The following is an 18,588-nucleotide window of genomic DNA, read 5'->3' on the forward strand; positions in this document are numbered from 1 at the left end:
ACCTCAATAGCTCCATTACTATTAGTTACTGAATTTGTATTTTAAAATATTCCTCCACAATAAAATCCCAAACTCAAACGGTTTCATAAGTTATTGTATTCTACCAACTATTTAAGGAATCCTTGAATATTGAAATTATGTCACCAAAAGCATGATCCATAAAAGAACAAATTTGTGAACTGGAATTTGTCAAAATTAAACAGGTTTGTTTTCTTAAAGACACAGTTAAGAGAACAAAAAACACAAGTCACAAATGAGGAGAAAATATTTACAAACCATATATCAGATAAAGGATTGTATCCCAAATATGTAAAGAACTCTCAAAACTCCATAATGAGAAAACAAACAACCCAATTCATAAACCATAAAGGGAGAAGATTTAAGTAGACATTTCATGAGAGAAGATATTCAAGCAGCAAATAAGCACATAAAGAGATATTCCACACCATTAGTCACTAGGGAGATGCAAATTAAAACCACAATGAGATACCACTACACTCCTTCAATTAAAAAATAATAATTTTTGGTTAAAAAAATAATAATTAAAAAAAAATCCAAGGCAAGCGTCATCAAGAATTGGGAGGGACTGAGGATCTCATGCACTTCTGGGGAGAATGTATTATGCTAAAACCACTTTGAAAATACCTTGACAGTCTCTTAAGTCAAATGTACATGCACTAGATGATTCAGCCATTCAATCTGGTGACATTTACCAAAAAGAAAAGAAAGTATGTGTCTATAAAATGGTTTGTACATGAATGTTCTTCGGTTTTATTTGTAATGGGCAGAGAACCTGGAAACAATGCAAATATACATCAAAAAGTGACTGGATGAACAAATCTCCATGTGCATACGATGGCCTACTCAGCAGTAACAAGGGATGAACTACCGATACACCCCTCCCATGAACGAATCTCAAAATAGTCATTCTGAGTGAAAGAAGTCAGTCGGAAGAGTACCCACCACATGGTTTCATTTAATCTATATTCCAGGAAATGTAAATGAATGTATAGTGACAGAAAGCAGATCAGCTGCTTTGGCGGATGGGGAGAAGCCGAGTGAGGATTACCAAGGGGTGTGAGGAAGCTTATGGGGATGATGAGTATGTTTATTATCTTGGTTGTGGTGACAGTTTCATAAATGTGTACACATGTTAAAACATCAATTTGAATACTTTACATGTGTGCAGTTCTTTGTCAATTATACTTCAAAGAAGCTGTTTTTAAAAATGTCAACTATATTTCCATTAAAAAAACAAATCAAGTGACAGAGAAATGTATGGGCTATGATCAACCCCATGCCAAGGATCAAGAAGAGGAAATAAAAAATGATCTCTAGAATAATCTTGTTGCCTGAGGTGTAGTTCATCAAACTGTGTATGAGGGGAAGACTGCCCTGCACCTAAGGACTATCAGAAAAGGGAAATTTGGGGCGCCTGGGTGGCACAGTGGTTAAGCGTCTGCCTTCGGCTCAGGGCGTGATCTCACCGTTCTGGGATCGAGTCCCACATCAGGCTCTTCCGCTATGAGCCTGCTTCTTCCTCTCCCACTCCCCCTTCTTGTGTTCCCTCTCTCGCTGGCTGTCTCTATCTCTGTCAAATAAATAAATAAAATCTTTAAAAAAAAGAAAAAGAAAAGGGAAATTTTCCTTAATCGGTACTTAGAACCGTAACCTGGCTAAAATAATCTCCTCTCTCAAATATTCTCTGCATGCTCCTTACAAGCTCTCTACGATCAACCCCTCCGTGAACAGAAAATCTCATCTCTCATCTTTCTCTGACTCACTGGGCCTGCTCTGAAGTAAAATATGGCAGGCAAGGTGGGAGCCACAGATATGCCATCTCCCCAGAATAAGTCACAAGTTTTAATCTGCATAGTCAACTGAATTTTTGCTTGGAAGACACATCTAAATGGGAAAATTCCCAACTGTTCTACATCAGCAAGTGTAATTTAGCAAGGCCACAATCTGTCTAAAAATCTGTTAAGTGCATAGGCTAGAGTCTCTGCCAGTTCTGTCCTCCATTTCTTTAAAAACACAATGAAATATTGAAGGAATGCACTCTGAAAGTCCCCTGAATTGTAACACACTGTATGTTCAGGTTTCTCTGCTTGATTTAAGCCGTATTTCTTGGTTATTCAAATAATGAAAACTGAATCATGACATAAAATGAACTACAAAACTAAATAACCAAGAATTTAGAGATGTTGGAAGAGTGTTCTCCGTTAACTGAAACGTTAGGGTATCTCCTTGGTTTAGCAGTGCTGTGAGTCCGCCGAGAACTCTCGAATACACCAAGGGCCACAGGCAGATGACATTTAACCGAACACCCAGACAGCCCTCAACCTTCATGCCCACCTACAGGAGGCACTGAAATTGATAGAAATCCACAGATACATGTCCAGGAATCTCGGGAATTCAAAATAAATGATACCTAAATAAATAAATGCCCACTTTGCAATATATTGGCTTATATTTAAAAGGAAAATAATGATAATTTTGTAAAATACTGTAATAAAGTGTGCTATTCACATATGGAGGTACCCGGTGGCGTACTGGCAAATGTCTCTTAACGGTTGTGAAGACAAGGGAGCAAGCCCCTGGTTTGTTGCATTTGCCAGTTTTTACGGTGTAAATCCTCCCACCACGGCTGATTTCAAGCGGATTTCACTGAATGCAAAGGTGGGAAGAGAAGCACAGCAGCACACAGGCTCTCCTGAGCTTCAGCACGAGCTGGTACAAACCCCCACTGCAAAGATCTCATGAACCGCTACGGCTAACTCCAATCCTACAAGAGAAATAAACCCCATTTCTAAGACAGGCTTGTGTGTTTTATTCTTTGGGGAAAAATTTTCCCATTCTGAAGCGATTTTTGTAACCTGTGACGGTACATTTCCATCAGGAAAAAAAAAAAGATCTTTACAATGTAGGAGATATCATCCATTATCAAATATTTGAGATTTCTTAATACTGAGAAATGCAACAAATTTGCTCTTTCTTTCAAAAGGAATCTTTACATGTTCAAACTTAGTTCAAATTTAATGCTTATTGGGAGTCCCCAAAAAAGTGAAAAGGAAAGGAAACAAACAAAGACAGGACATCTTAATACCAATTTTAGACAAGAATTAACCTAAGGCAACTTGTTAGTAGAGGGGAAGGATGGTTAGGATCTAGTCAAGCGTTTCTCCCACCGCAGATGGTGTGTGCCCCACCTTGAAGCAGAGGTTTGGGTGTATGTTTGTATTTTGGTTTTAGGGGTGTGTTATTTTGCAATAATAGGAATTGAGAAGGGGAAACCAAAAGCCACCTTTTTGTGGTGTTTTCCACAAAGAGACTTTCTTCAAGGCTTCACTTTATAAGGAAAACTAACAGAAGGAAATAAAATTATCAAACTGGAAGTTCAACAAAAGGGGGGGAAATCTGAGCAACAAGACCTCAGCATTTCAACGCAAGTGCAGCAAAAAATAATAAAAGGAGTAACAAAAGAGCAGACATATACCCAAGTTCTGAGTCTGACTGCAGCTGGAGCACTGAGGGGTCTGTGTCCCACTGCAGGGTCCTAATCGTGCAGCACAAAGGAAAAAGAACACAGAGAATTAACAAAAGGGGAGGAAAACAAACCAAACCAAACCATGTCATTCATCAAGGCAATGGCATATACAATACATACACAAAACATCTCCCCACGTCCCCCCCCAATCCCCTGGTGCAAGAAAGACCCCCTGAATATCAGGTGAGAAAAGAAAGCGGGAATCGTCCTTCCCTTTGAACATCTGTTTGATACTGGAAGCTACAGTTGTTTTCACGGAAGGAAGCCTAGAGCTAAATACTCAAACTCTACACACCTCCTCACTCCCCCCCAACTTTTTTTATTTTGTTTTATTCTGTTATCTACTCAAGACTGATTGATTTGAGCAGGTAAACTGGTTCATGTTTCTCTGACACCCCAGAGCCCATCCACACCTGGGAGCAGCACCAAGCATCTCCCATGGTGGGAAAAGAACCAAAGGCAAGGTTGCAAATGGGTGAGAGCAAGAGCGGGGGTGGGGGGTGGTGGGGGGGTGAGGGGGTGGAGGTCAGGCCAGCTGGAGCGTGCCTTCAGGGCCTGCTAAACTGCTGGCTTCCTCGAGTCACTTACTGCAAGAACAACGCACTGGATTTCGAGGCTCATGGGTATTTTGGTGTTTTTTATTTATATATTACACTGAGATGATCACCGATAATATCATTTGCCTCTAAGACGCCAGGGTATCTTACATCTTTTAAATATGTCACAAGAGACAGCACAAAGTATCAACAGTTACCAAGGCATGCCATTTTCCTTGTTATTTCTCCTTCAAAATAAAAGGGGATAAAGAACTCTTCTATAAACAGCATGCTTACAAGAACTTTTCTCAAACCCCGCCCCTTTTGCTTCATCCAAGTGTGGCCACAGGCCAGGATCCCCAGCATCTCTTGGCGCTTGCTGGAAATGCGGACTCACTGACTGCACACGACAGTTTAATAAAGTCCCGGGCCATTTGCAGGCATCTCCAAGTCTGAGAAGCCCTCCTCGGCTTCCTTGTCTGTAAAGACTTACCGTGGCTTATGAGACAATTTAATTTTAGGCTGACCTGGCCTGCGGCTGTCTTCTAAACTTACGTTTAACCACCGTTCTCGTCCCTCACTGTGTCCTGTTTGATGTTCTGCCCCCTAAGAGCTGTCTGTGTGTCCTCGCTCAGATGTCAGCCGCTCAGAGAGGGTTTCCTTCCTGCAACACTTTGTAGCACTTCCTTTGTCCCCTTCCCTTACACCGCTTTCCTTTCTTCATAACACCTATGGTTTTATTATACATCCGTTTATGTACTACTGTTTGCTGTTTGATGCAGACTTGAGCCTCATAATGGGGGGAGCTATATCCCTAGATTACAGAGATACGCCTAGAAAAGTACCTGGCATCCAAACTTATATGATACAGTAGTCGTTGAACACCTGAAGGAATGGATGGACAATCTTTCTCTGGTTTTCTACAAGGATCACATGCAATTATACCTATAAAGCTCCAAGTAACTATTTGATAAACAGTGGCTTTTCTTCTTACTACCACATTCACCATATTAACCATTGCTATTTCTCTGAGTCAAAACCCTACCTGTGTGACAGACCCCATCTAAGCTCCTCTTCCAGAGGGAGCAGAACGCAGAGTCACAGCTGGCCTTACCAGCTCTGGCTGTGCCCTCGTCCTCTTACGAACGTTCCGAAACATGACAACTAAAGTCCAATGGGAACACTACTCTGCTGCTCTTCCTCAGGCCAGTGCTTCTCAAATCTCAGTGCACATACACATACTTGGGAATACCAATAAAATGCAGATCCTGGTTTGGTCGGTCTGTGACTTTCCTCACGGGCTCCAGCGGATAGAGATGTTGCCAGTCTGTAGACCACACTTTGCAGAGCAAGGTCTTCACTTCAATCAGGGGCTTTCAAACTCTGACAAGGATCAGAATGATGTGGAGGGCTTTACTAAAATACAGAATGCTGATCTCCAACTCCTGAAATTCTGGTTCAGTAGGTCTAGGGTGGGGCCTGAGAATTTGTACTCTGACAAGTGACCTTGGAGCCACCTTTACCGAATGACTGGGCTTTCACTAGTCAGCAAGCAGACAGCATCACTGATCCTCAAGTGTGTCAGCCTCTACACCTGTGACTGACTCGAGCCTGGCCTAAGGCCCAGGCCCCTTTCAGACCAAATTACATCGGAAGGTGCAGAATGAGACCCAAGCATCTGTGGTTCGGAAAACTCTCCCACTGACCCTAACGTGCAGCCCAGGGTGAGAACCCCTGCTCCAGACTCCCTCTGCTCAAGGAAAGCCGGCCTCCCAGGTCCTGGGCACTGATTCCTTCACCTTGTTGGTGAACGTAATGGTTGTAAATGGTGGAAGTAGCAGAATCTGTTACAGTGATTCATAGCTGCTGTGCACATGTCTCTGGGGAGCAAACATTTTATCTTTAAGGGCATATCTGTGGCTACAGACAGAACAGCAGCCTCGGCTCTGGCTGGCTATGAGAAGCAGTCCCCTGTAAGGGCAGGATCAGCTCCTTTGCCCTCAATTTGCCTGGAGGTTTCTGACGGGATGACCTTTTCTGACCTTTTCCACTTCTCCCAGGCAGGTGAAGAATGCAGCAGCTCCCAGGTGGTCTGGCTGTCCTGTTACTTATCTGACAGCTCATCTGAAGGCGCTGTATCTTTAAGAAGTAAAAATGATGATTCCATCAGAATCACTCACTCAAGGAGTCGACAGATCATCAGTCTGGAGTTTGCATTGACTCGGGCAGAACAACGAAGGTGGTCTCTGTAACTAACCCACCGCAGTCCTGCCCCACCCACCCCCAGGCACACATATATTATTCAGTAAAAGAAGTCATAGTCATCGTCAGTACCAAGCAGTGACATAAGGAGTCAAGCCAAGGATGCAATCAAGTGGGCTAGTTTAATTTTCTCCTCTTTCTCCCCATTGTTACCCGTGGGGTGGTCAGGCTTGCACAAAATGCACTTTTTCTTTGAAAAAGAACTTAAAGCCAATACATTAAATGGGCAAAGGTTGTTTGTGTTTCCGAGGGTTGCCTAGAAACGTGTATGAAATGGTTGCTGAATTCTGTCTGTGCAAGCTTGCAGAGAAACTTTGCCATCCGAGGCAGGACCTTGGAGAGGGCCACACCCGGTCCCGGAGGAGGAGATGCAGGGTTTGTGTTTGGGTGTGGCTCCCGTGTGTCCTGACGGAGGTCTCTGTCCTCAGCGAATTGAGGATGCAGGCCTGGAGACCCTTTCAAGCTTGTTTTTCTGCCTGATATTTGAAAACACCAGGTGATGATTAAACTGCCTTTCAGTTCTCTCTTCTCCAATTGGTATATGTTGATAACCAACTGACATAGACCTTACTTCCCAACCATCTTAATATCAAGCTAGTGTACCACTGAGCTAAAATGATGGTTTCCCCCACAGCTTCTTGGGCAGTGTGAAATCTTGCCAGGTGGTTTGGTTTTTTTAAATGAAAGAAGTAGTGAAATTGTAAGTAAATAAACATATGTGAACAGAATATACTCCCACAAAATATTTTCATATAGAAATCACCCTATTTACCATAGTAATTAGTTCTCTCTTTTCAATCATTTTTGGAATGAACCCATCAATGCGTGCAGGGAGAGAATATTCTTGACAAGAGCATTCATTTACTTATTCAATAAATATCTATTAAAGGCCTAATAGGTAAAGTACTGTGATAGAGGATGAAAAGAACTCTCAAGGAACTTACACTCTTATCGAGAGATAAAACATGTATGGTTTAGGAGAACCAGGCAGAAAGTAAAACAGGCCGTAGGAACAGCACCACAGCTGTGCTGTGGGACATGGGACTTGCACTTAAGAATCTTATATTTTGGTAAAGTAATGAGATGAATGAATATCTACACCTAATGATATACTGATAACCTATACAAAAAAAGGAAATAGTTGGGATTACTTCCCCAGGGTCTGGCACAGTTTAAAGTTTCAATAAATGTTAGCTGAAAAAATAAATAAATGCCATAAGAAAGATTAATAGTAACGATACCTAGAATTTCCTTTCAGGGAGTGTTTACTGTATGCCATCCAGCCAGGCTTTGGACTGTACTTTCGTGATCCCCTGGAAGCCAGAGCAGGGAAATCTCCTCCCTCTGAAAAGATCAGAGATTCCATGCAACCTGGTTTTGGAAGGATGGGGGCAGGATTTGGACAGAAGAAACTCATTTTCATCAGTGCCTGGTTGGTTGGACTTCAGCAGCTGAGCTGGTTTTACTGGGTCTAATAAGAGTCTGTTATATTTTAGATGTTAATTTACCAACTTATCATGAGAACAATAGCTGCCAGGAAGAGCAATTATACACGCCCAATAAAGTCTTCTCTCCTTGAAGGCCAGCTTCCCGGGAAGCCAGATGACCAGCAGTGTCTTTGGGATTGGAGAAAGTGCCACTGAATGTTTTACTCCTACAGCGTCTCCCTGCTCCCCCCCCCCATCATGTCTGCCTCTTTCTGCAAGACCAGACATAGCCCCGTGTTGTCAGAATCTCTCTTTTCCCCCATTCCTGGGATGCCCAACAAAACACTTTCTGATTGATGTCATCTTTCCTTAACTATGTCACTTAGATTTTGTCTGTCATTCCTATATGGAAAATCATCCTGGTTTTATTTGTTTGCTTATTTGTAAGAACCGCATTTGTCTGCACTCATCAGTGTTAGGTTATTTCTTAGGGTAACTCTCTGACGATCTAAGGGAGGATTCCTGATCTTGTATAGGGAAACTGCTGTTTGTACAAATCTTGAATAACCCAATAATTCTCTATCTATTCTGGACTAAGGAGCATTGTCACGGTTGTATGGTCCCACAGTTGCATTGGCAGTTCTGACGTTTCCCAGCCTTGTTTCAAAATACTAGATACAGAAGCTTCCCACACCATGGAAAATAATCATTTGCTTGTTTGACCCTACATATGCCAGACGATGCAGCCTCCGGTATCTCATTTAGAAAGGCTGCCATGTAACATTCAGTTAATAATTTGGGAGACAATGTGTTTTTCATTACTTTCTTTTAAAAAAAATAGACAAAATATCAAAATTCTTCAAATTAGCAGTGACCTATTCTGAGATGAACTGAACTTTATATTTTAAACTTTCTACCAATTCATCACTAACTTATTACAAAATCCTCCCTCCTTTGGTCCAGTTTTATTTGCTCAGATTCACCTTATTAGATAGAAGTAAAAATTCAAAACCAAACCAAGAAAACAATAATCCCTGGCCATTTGTTCGGAGTATAATGTAGGAGCGAAAGACACAAAGTCGGTGTTACATATACCTTGCTCCCTGATGAGTGTTTAACTTCTCCCTCTTCAGCTCTGACCAACAGTAGGTTGCTAGCTTCCATTCTTCCTTCCATCTTTATTAAACCTCTGAGGAGAAAGCCTTGAAATTCTTCCCTAAAAAGTGTCTTTGCCTTGACCTTTCCTTTGGTTATAAGAAAATGATGTCTGATGAATGTTTGGAAGGCAGTAGTTAAGGTCACTCTAACACTCCACTCACATACACCGCTGACGGCATTTAAAATCAGTGAGTGTGCAGCAAGGACCACTGACTCAGAATTGTTCCTGGACTGCTTGTACTTCCAGAAACTCAGCCTATGGAAACAAAACATCACAAGCAATAATAATAACAAAAATGATGGTGGTGATGGTGATGACGATGATGACAGCCTCCAAGTCATCAATTCCCACAGTCAATTTTGGTGGGGCCCTACCTATTCTTTCCATTCCCACAAAGCCAAGCATTTCCCAATCAGGGTCACTCCTTCCCTCACCTCTGTACTCTAACCCTAGGTGACCTCACAGATGTCTACCTATTTTCTGCCAAAAATAACCACAAAGTCCTCATCACCATTGAGCTCCAAGTTCACTTTTTCACATGCCTTTCGGACATACCCATCTGCACACCAGAGCCATTTTACCCTTCTCGTCTCATCTGTCTTCTGTTTCCTTTTCCACCCTACAACCCTAGTTTAGGCCTTCAGGCTTTTACACCAGACCAATAGTTCCCCACTAGTCCTCAGACCTTGAAAGCGTTATAAAATTACAGTGTCCCAGACCTCACCTAGACCTGTGGTTTAAGTGTCTGTGTTTGTAACAAGTTCTCCAGTGAATTCAGTAAACAGCCACCAGGTATGGAGCCAGGAATTGCAACAATAACAAAGGTCATCCTTGTCTCAGACTCAGCTCTTTTTCTACAGCCTCCTTCACATGCATTCCTCCTCCCACACCCCCCAAGCCTTTTCCTTTCTGTACACCTTTCCCATCATCTGGAATGCTCTTTCTCCCAACTCCACTTGCCCAAAGCATACGCATTCTTTAAGGCCCAGCTCAAATGTCATGCTCTCGAGATATATTTGCACTCAATAACCTCATTCAGAGATAACTTGTCTTGCTCTGGGACAGAAATAGAGAAATACTTGGGCCTCCATGCTAATCTGCAGTTCTCTATGCTAATGTACAGTCCAAAACCTGAATTGAAGACCAAATCTGAGAATGACCTATAGGAAGTAATGAGCACTGTTACAAAGCCAGACACACACTGCTGGGCTCACTCTGACTTTTTGCCCTGAGTCCAGTAACTGGATTTCTGCCTTGGTTCCGTGACAAGTCCCTGCCTTTTACCTTAGTCCTATAACCATTGCCGGGAGTTCTCCGTCAGCAACGTCCACCTTCAGTCAACTGGGCCAGCAACCTTGAGCTACCCTGCTTTACCTCTGTCCTCATCTCTCTAACTCATCCTGAACCCATCCCACCAATATTTTGCAAGCTGTGCACGCACGCACGTGCACACACATACACACACACATACACACAAGTCAATAAATATTTACCAAGTACCTAATATGTGTCAAGACTCTATGTAGGGTAGTAATGAACCAGAACCACTTGTCCCAAATGAATATACTACAAATTAATTACAGATGATTTGGGAATAATGGTTCATGACATTATTGCTCATCTCTATGAGTACAAATATTTGAGAGCTGTAATTACATAGCAACATTTCCTTAGACGGCTTCAAATTAGATCTGTCAATTTACTGGAAGCAGGCTCTTTAGAAGTGAGAAGAATTCCTTATCTTTATATTCCTTGCAGGTCTAACATTTACTGTGTCTTACACACAATAAATCCTCAACTAGTTAGCGAATGAGTGGATAAATGAAGAAAAAAAGGGATGTTCTTTACTTGTCGTTTCTGCTGATGGGCGTAAAGGCCGAGGGCAAGCTGATTTCCGAAGAAATAGTTTTTACTTACATTTTACTAAAAAATGAAAGAATAAATTGGGGCATGTCTGCCCAAAACCCTTCATCTCTCCCAAGCTGAGATTTGTGCTGAGAATAAAGAGGTCCAGCTATCTTCTCTACCAAATGAGCTCAGCAACTTTATTTCATCCTGAAGCAACTGCACTGAAACGTAACTCCTCACATTCTTGTCTCTCTAAGGTGGAGAGACAGCTTGAGGGCAGAATACCAAACTTCCCGGAATCCCAGGGTCTCTGAGCGCCTGTTCCACATGCCTCCTCTGTCAAACAATCACTAGTCACTGATCAGAGAAAGAAAACGTTTGGGCCCCTGTGAGCAGAGTGCCAAATAGAAAGTCTCCAGTCGGTGTTACCCCCAAACACCTATGTTCCTAAGTGCCGTCTCCAAAGGCAATCCACTGATTAATAAGGACATTTAAAAATCTGTCATATAACTCAGTCTGTCACTGTCATTTACATAATGTCAATCAATTAAGGATGGCATTTAAATAAAGATAACGTTTTACTTCCCAACCTCAATTATTTCCTTACTTAGGACAGACAATGATGATGCTAAAAATCTTCTGATGTTGGAAATATAACTGGAATAGCGCAATACATACTTACATTGGGTTCTTTAAAAATTTTTTTCCTAATTTACTGTGTGGGAATCTTCCCTCTGTTGGCTAACATCCGAGCCCTAACGTGGAGTTCCGCCACCGGCCACACTAAGCCGTGCACGAACTCCATCCGAGCTGGAGTCAAAGAGAAACCTAAGACTCCCCATCATAGAGGAAGGACATGTTTTCCCCAAGTCTCTCCTGGAGGATCTGCTGTCCAGCAAGCAGTTTCTCTACAAGAAAGCTCAGCAACCCCCTGTTTACTGGGTCATTGTGACCATATGCGGATACTTTTACCGTTCGCTCTCCTGAAGACAGAGTAAGAAGATATCAAAAATGTTCAGTCAGTTAATGAGCTACAATAAAAAGAAAATCCTATGGTGTGCCTTTTATTTTAATTTCCAAAGAGACTTTTAACCAGCCTTGAATCCATGATATTGGTCTCCCCGAAGTGCAATTCATTGGTGGCATCCTATCAACTTCTCTTTACGTAGTGATAATTTTTAAAAATTTGTATATGCAAAATTTAATAGGCTTATTAAATGTCCTTCAAGGTTTTACATTCTTTTACTTGACCAAAACCTTAGTATCTTCCCTTTAGCCTCAGATTCATCAGTGCCCCTTAGAAAATGGGGATGTTTTCACCAAAAAAAGATCAAAAGTCCTTTGAGGCTTATGTAGTGCTAGAGAACCCTATGAAATCCAGTTGTAGATAAAAATGGAAGTCCTCAGGGGCGCCTGGGTGGCACAGCGGTTAAGCGTCTGCCTTCGGCTCAGGGCGTGATCCCAGCGTTATGGGATCGAGCCCCACATCAGGCTCTTCTGCTATAAGCCTGCTTCTTCCTCTCCCACTCCCCCTGCTTGTGTTCCCTCTCTCGCTGGCTGTCTCTCTCTCTGTCGAATAAATAAATAAAATCTTTAAAAAAAAAAATGAAAGTCCTCAGGATTTTCTGTTGGGCATGAAGCTGGTGTTGCCTCTTAGCACATTTTCCTCTCTTGAAATCATTGAGAAACGGAAGTGAGAACCAGGCACTGCCCACAGACCTTGACTACAAACCAATTATTCTAATTTCCTTACTTTAGGGTTCACTAGAAGGTTGATCAGGAAAAGACAGAGTTTATCAAATATCTAAATTTTACCAAAGCATTCTGTCAACACGAAACTTAGTATTTACTATGTAGAAGCCTAATGTTTAAATTGAACAACATGGCATCTTCATCATGCATTCTAATCTGGACTGCAAAGGAGGCGGAAAGCCTGAATGACCTTAGTACTTTGCTCTCCAGTGAAGTGCTTCAGAAGGCATTTCTGCTGAGGACCCCTTAGGAGGGGCCTTGCCTCCCTGGAGAAAAATCTAGGGATATAAGACTTTTCGTTAATAGATACTGATCGCTGGGAGGACCGGGATCTATTTTAAATACAACAGGATTATGTGGGGGGTAATTGGGGCAATCTGAATGTAGTGTTGACATCACAGAAGATGAAAATGTATTGAAATGGAAAAAGAGGGACACTTGATTAGAAAAGCAAGTTCAATAGCTTGTATAATGACATCATTTATCATATATATGACGACATATACGTTGTGTGAAAGAATACACACTAAGGTGTTAAGAGTGCTAACCACTGGTGGCAGGAGTATGATTTTTCTCTAGTTTTTGCTTGTCCATATGTTCTAACTGTATAAAATGCACTGATGTTTCCATAATAATAAGAGGTTATTAAAAATAAATATGGGGGGGCTCAAATGTCCTAATTGTTTGGAAAGTAGAACTTAATGAGGTGTTAAGACTAGATGGTCAAAAAAGAAGATAGAAATTAATTCTATTAACACCCTTAGCCCCCATTCCACTTCTCACCACAGGCAAACACCAGTAAGCTCCCCTTCTCACTATTTTGTTAAAGATCTTCTGGGATGGGTGTTCCTATTGTAATAGTAGATTGTACAATATGTTATCAGATTAACACATGCTTTATTTCTTAAATCATTTTGAAAATTTTCTTCCTTGAATCAGGTTTGGGACAGGGTGTTGCCTCCACCCTGGTGGCCAGGTGACTTTATGAGGTCAACACACTTTCCTAGATTTGTGCAGGCTAGTACAGCCTCCCATTTAGCTTTATCACTGAGAAGCCTAAGGAAACTTGGCTAAACATGAGAAGGGCCCTAGTGCAAAGCCCTCCGTGACCCATTCATGGGAATGAAAAGAATAAATGCGGGCGAATGATTATTATCACCTAGGTCATCATTTCTGGTGGAATATATGAAGGTTAGGGATTAAGAGTTGGGCGACCCATAAAGTGGTCTCTGGGGACACGGACCACAATCTGTCCTTGGCCTTGTCATGTTCAACATTTTCACATAGTTACTTGGATGAAGATAGAGCATTATCAAACTTGAAAACGACACCAACATATTTTATGAGAGAATCTAAAAAGACCTCTTTCCACTGGAAAAATGTGACTAATAAATTGTGAAAAAACCCAACAGTAAGCTAAAACTCACATATACTTAATATATGCCCAACTCTTCTCTAAGTGCTTTACAGATATTAATTTATTTAATCCTAATAATAATCTTTTGGGGGTAAGTCATGTATATCCCTTACATCAATTGTCAGAGATCACGTAGAAGAGTGGTATAGATTGTGAACATTTCTATCGGTTTGTCTAGATTAAAACCTAGCACTGAAGCTATGTTCTGTGTGAACTTGAAAAATTACTTGTTTTCTCTGTGCCTCAGTGTCCTCATCTGTAAAAATTAGGAAAACAGTTGATTCATTCAACCAACATCTACCAAAAACTCACTATATGGATACAATCTCAAATATTACTTACTCCCTAACCTCAAGGAATTTACCGTTTCCTGAGGAAGAGAGACATATATTCGACTAAACTTGAGTCATTCTTCTTTAAGAGCTATACAGTACTAAATGCTACACTCTTGTGTATAAAAGATGTAGGCTGTTCAGTCTTAGATTAACATTTCCAATCATTTTGAGAAAAAATATTTTTATTCTTAATATTTCTAAAAGTTTTAAAATACTGGAATAGGTATTTAAATTTCCCAAGTATCGTTTAACTATATACGACAACGATCACTTTTCCTTCTTGGACCTTTTTTATATGCTGAATTACAGTAACACATTTTCCTCTACTAAAATATCCTTGAATTTTTTAATCAATCCTAATTAATCATAGCATCGCTCCTTCTTAATATTGTGCTGGATTTCAGCTGCATATAGTACATTCAGGATTTTTAAATCTATGTTTATAAGTAAAACTAGGCTTTCAAATGTTTTATTAATAAACTTGATTTTTTTGTATCTAAGACCTTGTTACTTGCCCAATATGATTATCTGAGCAATGATTAATTGCTTCTACCAAAATTAAGAGAAAGAGAAAAATGCCACAAATGTAAATTGTAAATGAAAAGCAGGAAATGACAACAGAAGCAGAAACTGCAGAATAAATTGTGACCCTTTAAGTTAAAATTAAATCACACTAGTATAATTGAAAAATTTCTACTTTCTATTCACTTATTTTAAAACATTAACTCAACTGCTCTTAAAAATCAATAAAAGGAATTTTGTTATACTTGATTTTGTTAAAGCCCTGTTTTAACCTTTTTAGTGTAACAGGGTATATTAAGTGTGCCAATTTGCAAATTAACCACTCACAGGGGTTGCATAAGAAATGTTTGTCAATTTTGGCTCTGTAAAGAAAACTTCAGTTTTGGTTTGAGATTCTGGCACATGGATGACAGAATGTATGTGCACCTTTTCATAGGACCAGATGTGTTCATTGATTTCTGAGTTATCTTCTGAAAGATTTTCCACTTCTCAAAGAGCCCAAATTCCACACACATCGGCAAATTGGTGACTACAGAACTATACTCTCAGGATTTACCAAACTCTTTTTCCAGTCTCATGTTTTATGAAGTTAAAGTTAATAGTAATTGTTTTCAAAGATGTTTCTTCTACAGAAAAAGATATTCCAAGTGGAATTTTAAAAACTGAAGTATAATGTTCTTCTGAAATTTAACTCTCATATCTACTTATGGAAGCAAAAACATAAATTTACATGGAATTTTCCTTAGTCCAAAATAAGGGCAGGATTTACTAAGCTATTCCTAATATCTTCTCCTGAGGCAAACTTTGTGCTCAGTTTTTCTGAAAATCATCATTTCCCCAATGCCATTTTTCTTGCATTCCTATGAAACCTGCACTCAGCTAGGGATTTAGTCATTGACTTCTAGTTGCCCATGCTTGCCAGACGTTCCTATCAAGAATTGAAGTTTGTTGGAATTTATGATTCACCTCTTCCAAAGTGATTCATTAAGTTAAAAAAGATCATGTAAGTGGGGAAAGAAATGAAGAGTAATGTTCTGGAGAAGAAATATTTATTGCTGTCCCCAGAGCGCGAACAGTGTAGGTCAGCTTTCTCTAGAAAGTTTTCAACAGGGTTCATCAACGGTGGAGTCAGTTATAGAATTTAATGCTGCCAACTGCACCCCTCGAAGTGAAGCATTAATGACACAACACCATCATTCTATAGAAACAGGCAAATTATTAACTTAATGACAGGCCAGTGGACCCCTAAGGAATGTAATTATATTGTGCCAGCTCTTGTACAAATGTTAGATCTTACATAACTGTGTTATTGTTACTTTTTTCCCTCCCCTCAAAGACCTTTTGAAGTGTTCAAAGCAAAAGAGGAGAGAAGATGTGTGCTGTCCCCAAATCAGAAAGGCGATTTGCTAAAATAATCCAGCCTGGTGCCCACAAAAACCTCTACTTCCATTCTTCCCAAATTGAAAGCAGTGTCCACTGGTTTCCAAATACCCTACTAAAACAAAATACTCAATTCTGAAAATGCTAACAGGCAGATATGAGTGAGACAATTCCAGTCTTACGTGTTGGTTTCAGAAAGAAAAAAGGAAACACACTCTCACACACACACACACACACACACACACACACACACACACACACACCATTAACACCCTACAGCTCAGGCTAATACTAGGCTATTCTGATTTCCATCTTTTTCTCTACCAAAATTTCCTAGGCCTATATGGACACAATGGACTTTCAAAAGATAATACTTATGATAATGTGTTAAATGGCAAAAGACAAATGCAACATTTTATACCTCTCACCCAGTAACATACATGGTAGCAAGAAATGCACACAGGTGGACAGGGATTGAAAGGTACACAAACAAGGCAAAGGCTGATTTGTTAGAACAGGGATGACTGTTTCTTCTTTCATTTGCAGTTTTAGTAAAGTATTTTATGATTTTTTTTTTTAAATGAAGGGTCAAAGACAGAGGTCACAAATCGCTAGCCCACAGGCAAAACCTGGCCCAGAGCTATTTTAACAAAGCCTTTAACATTTAACATTTAGGAGATTATTGCATAAGTACTTGAACTTTTAGCTTCTCAAGAAAAACTGAAAGATGTGGAAAAATGGGGTCCGTATTTCCACATGAGCTCAACCAGCCTGAGCTGTGAGGAGACCATCTGGCCTTTATAAAAGGGCGCTTCTTAACCAGTCGCCACAGGACCCCACCACCCCGCTCCTTTATGTCACCTGCCTACAGGCTCCAGCGTGTGGGAATCCCAGCCAAGGCAGCTGGATTAAGGAAGTTACCATGACACCATGCATATTAAGGAGACTTCTCTTTTCCCTCTTCACTTGTTCATCTTTCAGATACCCCTTCAGGGGTCAAATTAGAAAATGTCTATATAACCACTTTCAGAAGTTTCATAATCCTTTGAGTGTATATAGTGTAATAGAAATTGAGCAGTTGACTCAAAAAACAGAACAGTCAACCCTGATGATAAAAATTAGTAATGATAATAAAAACACTTTGGGACCGAGTTCTCAAATTAGTCAACTCTATTAAGCCGATAAACCACATGCTTCAAAAATTAAATTTAGGGTTAGAACATCTCAGTGTTCTCTTCACAAAAATTCCCATGGAAACCAAAACCAAAGTAGAATAATGAGAGGCTGGATATATATTCCGTTTGCTTTGGTCCTTTGTTGTTGTTTTGGTTTTTTTTTTTAAGCCGAACCTAATGGATGTGTTTGTGTTTATCAAACACCACACATGATGCTCAATTAGCCCAGTGAAGGAAACATAAGTTATCATTTCTAGTGTTCAAAATCATTTCTATGCCACTAAAATAGCAAGCCACCATCAACTTCAGCATGAACTGGCTGAGTATACCTGCAGATGCATGGACATTGAACAGCGCACGACAGAGTGGCATTGGTTTTCTTAGGCCTCTGTTTTCTAATATTATTGACATCCACTGTGGCTTTTGTAAAGGGACAGTTCTTACCTTGTTAGTGGTCCCAGGTCGCCTGAGTCTTGGCTTCCGGCTTCACTAGGAGTGCTCACTGATTTCGAGGAGGGAGACATAGGGGTTGGGACTAAATAATGAAAATAACAGGTATCCCACGTTAAAAAATGCAGCGACTGCACTGGGGAAGAGCAGTGTCAGACAGATCAAAACAAATGGGCCCAAATTAAAGTGGTTGTATGGCCAGGAGAGATTAAGATGGGGTAAAGAAAAAAAAAAAAAAAGGAAAGAAAAGGAAGAAAGTCAAGTAAATTTTTCATATTTTGGAAATTAAAATTTGAAATGAATTTAGACAAAATTAACTTAGGGATTCTAAGCCATGTCCACCTCAGCAAAGTGAAATGGAGAATCAAAACAGCTATCCAGATATTTCAAGTCAAATATCTCTTTAGGGTGAACTATCCGGATAATTCCAATTCTCCACTTTATTTTGTTAGCATTGATGTGACCTATTAAAAAGTAAAATGGGTGTCGATAAAACTTTGAAAGTTCATGAAATAAGTAATTCTGAGTAATTTTAAATGGCCAAGGAGAGTCAGTCAAGGCTGTTGTGTGCGCACTGGAGGGCAATTGATTCTGCAGTGGAAAACAAACTGCATCGGCTCTGAGAGACTAAGTGTCAGATAGAGAAAGGCTAAATGGTGAACCTGGTAATTTAAAAATCTCTTTCGAAACAAAGGAAAATGCCAGGCTGCTTTATTTTTACATTTAATTAATAGTTTCATCCCATTGTATTGTTTACTGGGTTTGGAACTGGGTTTCC

The 18,588-nt window shown here is 40.3% G+C and overlaps 1 protein-coding gene across 2 annotated transcripts in view; it reads right to left on the reverse strand.

The window, feature by feature from the left end:
• DYNC1I1 (dynein cytoplasmic 1 intermediate chain 1) overlaps positions 1-18,588 on the reverse strand; it is a 300,330-nt gene that overhangs the window by 242,647 nt on the left and 39,095 nt on the right. Inside the window, exons 4-5 of one of the 2 annotated variants that reach the window (XM_087861059.1) lie at positions 17,805-17,895; positions 3,497-3,556 (exon numbers count right to left, since the gene is read on the reverse strand). In XM_087861059.1, the coding sequence (XP_087717185.1) occupies positions 3,497-3,556; positions 17,805-17,895 (151 nt within the window). The remainder of the gene's footprint in view (positions 1-3,496; positions 3,557-17,804; positions 17,896-18,588) is intronic. The other variant, XM_087861060.1, reaches the window with a different exon arrangement.

The sequence above is a fragment of the Ursus americanus genome, chromosome 3, assembly GCF_024610735.1.
Source record: "Ursus americanus isolate L20-20 chromosome 3, mUrsAme1.1.p, whole genome shotgun sequence".
Taxonomy (NCBI): domain Eukaryota; kingdom Metazoa; phylum Chordata; class Mammalia; order Carnivora; family Ursidae; genus Ursus; species Ursus americanus.